This window comes from Austrofundulus limnaeus, unplaced genomic scaffold (genome assembly GCF_001266775.1).
Source record: "Austrofundulus limnaeus strain Quisiro unplaced genomic scaffold, Austrofundulus_limnaeus-1.0 Scaffold144, whole genome shotgun sequence".
Classification (NCBI taxonomy): Eukaryota; Metazoa; Chordata; class Actinopteri; order Cyprinodontiformes; family Rivulidae; genus Austrofundulus; species Austrofundulus limnaeus.
This window is the reverse complement of record NW_013952546.1, coordinates 646,678-649,694: the sequence shown is the minus strand read 5'-3', so window position 1 is coordinate 649,694 and position 3,017 is coordinate 646,678. Positions and strand designations below refer to the sequence as shown.

General features: G+C 39.8%; 1 protein-coding gene across 1 annotated transcript in view; it reads left to right on the top strand.

Moving 5' to 3' along the window:
• The window catches only part of satb1b (SATB homeobox 1b), a gene marked incomplete at its 3' end in the record, with an annotated part of 52,279 nt that overhangs the window by 14,416 nt on the left and 34,846 nt on the right, over positions 1 to 3,017 (top strand). Inside the window, 1 exon segment of the mRNA XM_014016387.1 lies at positions 381 to 507. Coding sequence (XP_013871841.1) covers positions 381 to 507 — 127 coding nt within the window.

Below are 3,017 nucleotides of genomic sequence, written 5' to 3'. Positions count from 1 at the left end.
ACACACACACACACACACACACACACACACACACACACACACACACACACACACACACACACACACACACACAGTAATCCACCTCGACCATAAGCAGTCCTCCTCCCGTCCTGCTGTGTGGGCTGCTGCTGGTTTTAAGACGGTGTCAGGAGGAATTCTCACACGGTTGTTGTGATTTCACTAATAACTAAAGCGGAGCGGAGGGTGATTATGGCACCAAGATGCTTCTTGGGTGCCTACACATGGTGCTGTTCGCACTTCCTATGTGTTACCGTTTTAAATTAAGCAACGACAGAAAACCTCAGAGGCTCAGGCTCGCTCTCCGGCGAGTCCACATCTGTTATTTCTTTCTTTCTAACGGTGTTTTACTCCCGCCGCAGGTATGATTCAGGTGGGCAAGTGGAACCCCGTCCCCCTGTCCTACGTGACAGACGCGCCGGACGCCACGGTGGCCGACATGCTGCAGGACGTCTACCACGTGGTCACGCTTAAGATCCAGCTGCACAGGTAAGAAACACCACCTGTTCATTCATAGTTGTTTTAAAAGCAGTCCAGTTTAAATCAGAACCCAGAGGCAACAGTGGAGAGAAGACACCTCCAGCACAACCAGCTGGGGTTAAAGAGGACAGGAAGTAGATGCAGACAAACAGGAAGTGGTCCAGTAATGTAGGAGTTTAAAAGAAATAACCAGGCGTGTATAAAGTACTTTAAAATAATAACTAAAATACCTCAACAGTTACGACTTTGGTAAAAATTAATTTCACCAATAAGAAAAGTAAAAGTCATAAAACTGCTCAGAATTACTGGGAAAGTTGTATTTAACCCTGCTTTGTGTTTTTATTAGAGAGCACAAACAACTCGTTCATTATGAGTTTAGTCATATTTAAATTTGTAAAGCCTAACGAAGTGTTAAACTTTAAAATAAAGAAATTAAAGTATCACTTTATCATTTTTAAAAGATTACTTAATGCAGGGGTCTGCAGCCTTTACTATCAAAAGAGTCATTTCTGCTCCTTGACTCACTAATAAAATGTGTCCAGAGCTGCAAAACAAGCTTCAACTTTGATAATCAACTGGTGGTCCGTGGGCCTTTTTGAGGCCTTTTTGTGAACCTTTACGGCCAATGGAGGTGACATAATAAAAATAATAAATACATTGAGAATTTTATTATTTATTATTGTTTTTACACTTCAGGACAAATTAAGACCAGATTCATGTAAAGGAGAAAAATACTGTATAAAGTTCATACTTAATTTCATAAAAACTAGTACAACTGAACTTTTCAGGCATATTTTGTTTTTAATTATTATTAATATGTAACCTTCAAATTCTTTAAAGGTAACTCTGATGGATTTGAGAGAAAGAACTTGGATTATTTAAGTAACAACAGTTTTACTTTTTGTATTAGTAGTATTGATCACATATTTGCATACAAATTTATTTCTGTTGTGTGTATAAAAACAAACAAACAAAAAGTTCTGTTATGTTTGGTCATATTTTCAAAGAGCCACTGCAGAGGGACCAAAGAGCCACATGTGGCCCCAGAGCCGCAGGTTGCAGACCCCAGTCTTAATGTAATGAACACTGTACCTCTGGAAATAACGCCACGGTTCTTCCCGTCAGAGCTGAGACCGTCTACAGAGAGTGAAAAGCTGCAGTCTGGTCCAACGACGCTCAGGTCCAAAAAAACTAGTAAATTTATGAGTCACAATAATCCCTGATTGCAGCTCTGACACAATCAGCACAAAACGTTTCCTCAGAGGCAGCTGCCAATCTGATTGTTTGATACAGACTTTTATTACTCATCAGAAACAGCCGAAAACACACAACCTCTTTTATTCCTCAGTTTATCTGTCAGGAGATGATATCGTTGTTTAGTTTGAACAACTGGTCACTGATCAAATAAACTAATCAGCAGATTATTCTGATTTGGTCAAATTAAACGTTTTGCTACAGAATCGAGCTCTACTAAAGCTGTTTTTTCTTTCTGTTTTTAAATTATGAAGTATCTGGTGCACTCGTTTCTAGTGGATAAATTCAAGGTTGTTCACCTGAAATATCTCCATAAATGCGGATAGATGCACTCGGATAATTTAAGGGAAATAAATTTCTCATGAATCCACAGCAGAATGCGGTCACGATGTTTTAAGGCTTAATGTTTCAAGACATCATAAAAATTAACTGGTTCTCACCAAGGTCTTAAAAATGGGTAAATATAACCTCTGATGAATGAAAACATGACGTTATTTACAGTTTTTATTTCTTTAAACAAAGGAAACAGAAAACCTCTTTTACTGCAACCAGAGAAATTAGAAACAAAACGTGTGTGTGTGTGTGTGTGTGTGTGTGTGTGTGTGTGTGTCACAACATTAGGGCAGAAAGACCACAGAGAAGCTGCTGTCACTCAATCTAGAAAAGGTCAAAGGTCGTTTCAAAAAATTATCAGCAGTCGTTCTGCTGAGAGAAAGCTTCTTTACAAGCTGATGTCCCAGTGAATTCACCCTGAAGGTCAGACCATGCAGGTCTCAGTTATCAGGTCAAAGGTCATGGCTTGTTGAGAGAAAACCTCCTTTTCTAAAAGCAACCTGGCAACACGAGTTTGGTTTGTAAAGTTTCCTCTGAAGAAATGAGAAGAGGTTTAGAACCGGGAGATATTTACCCACAATGCACTGCAGCACATAACACAGGAAGTCAGCACAAACACCTCACAGTAGCTGTGAAGCACGGAGGTGGAGACTGATGGTTTGGGCTCTTTGCTCTCACTGAGTCAAAAATGAAGTCCTCTGTAGACCCGAAGATTCTAGACTCAGATGCATTTTAGCTGTTTCTGTAGGTAAACAAATGCACTTTGGCTGTTTCTGTAGGTAAACAAATGCACTTCGGCTGTTTCTGTACGTAAACAAATGCACTTCGGCTGTTTCTGTACGTAAACAAATGCACTTCGGCTGTTTCTGTACGTAAACAAATGCACTTCGGCTGTTTCTGTACGTAAACAAATGCACTTCGGCTGTTCCTGT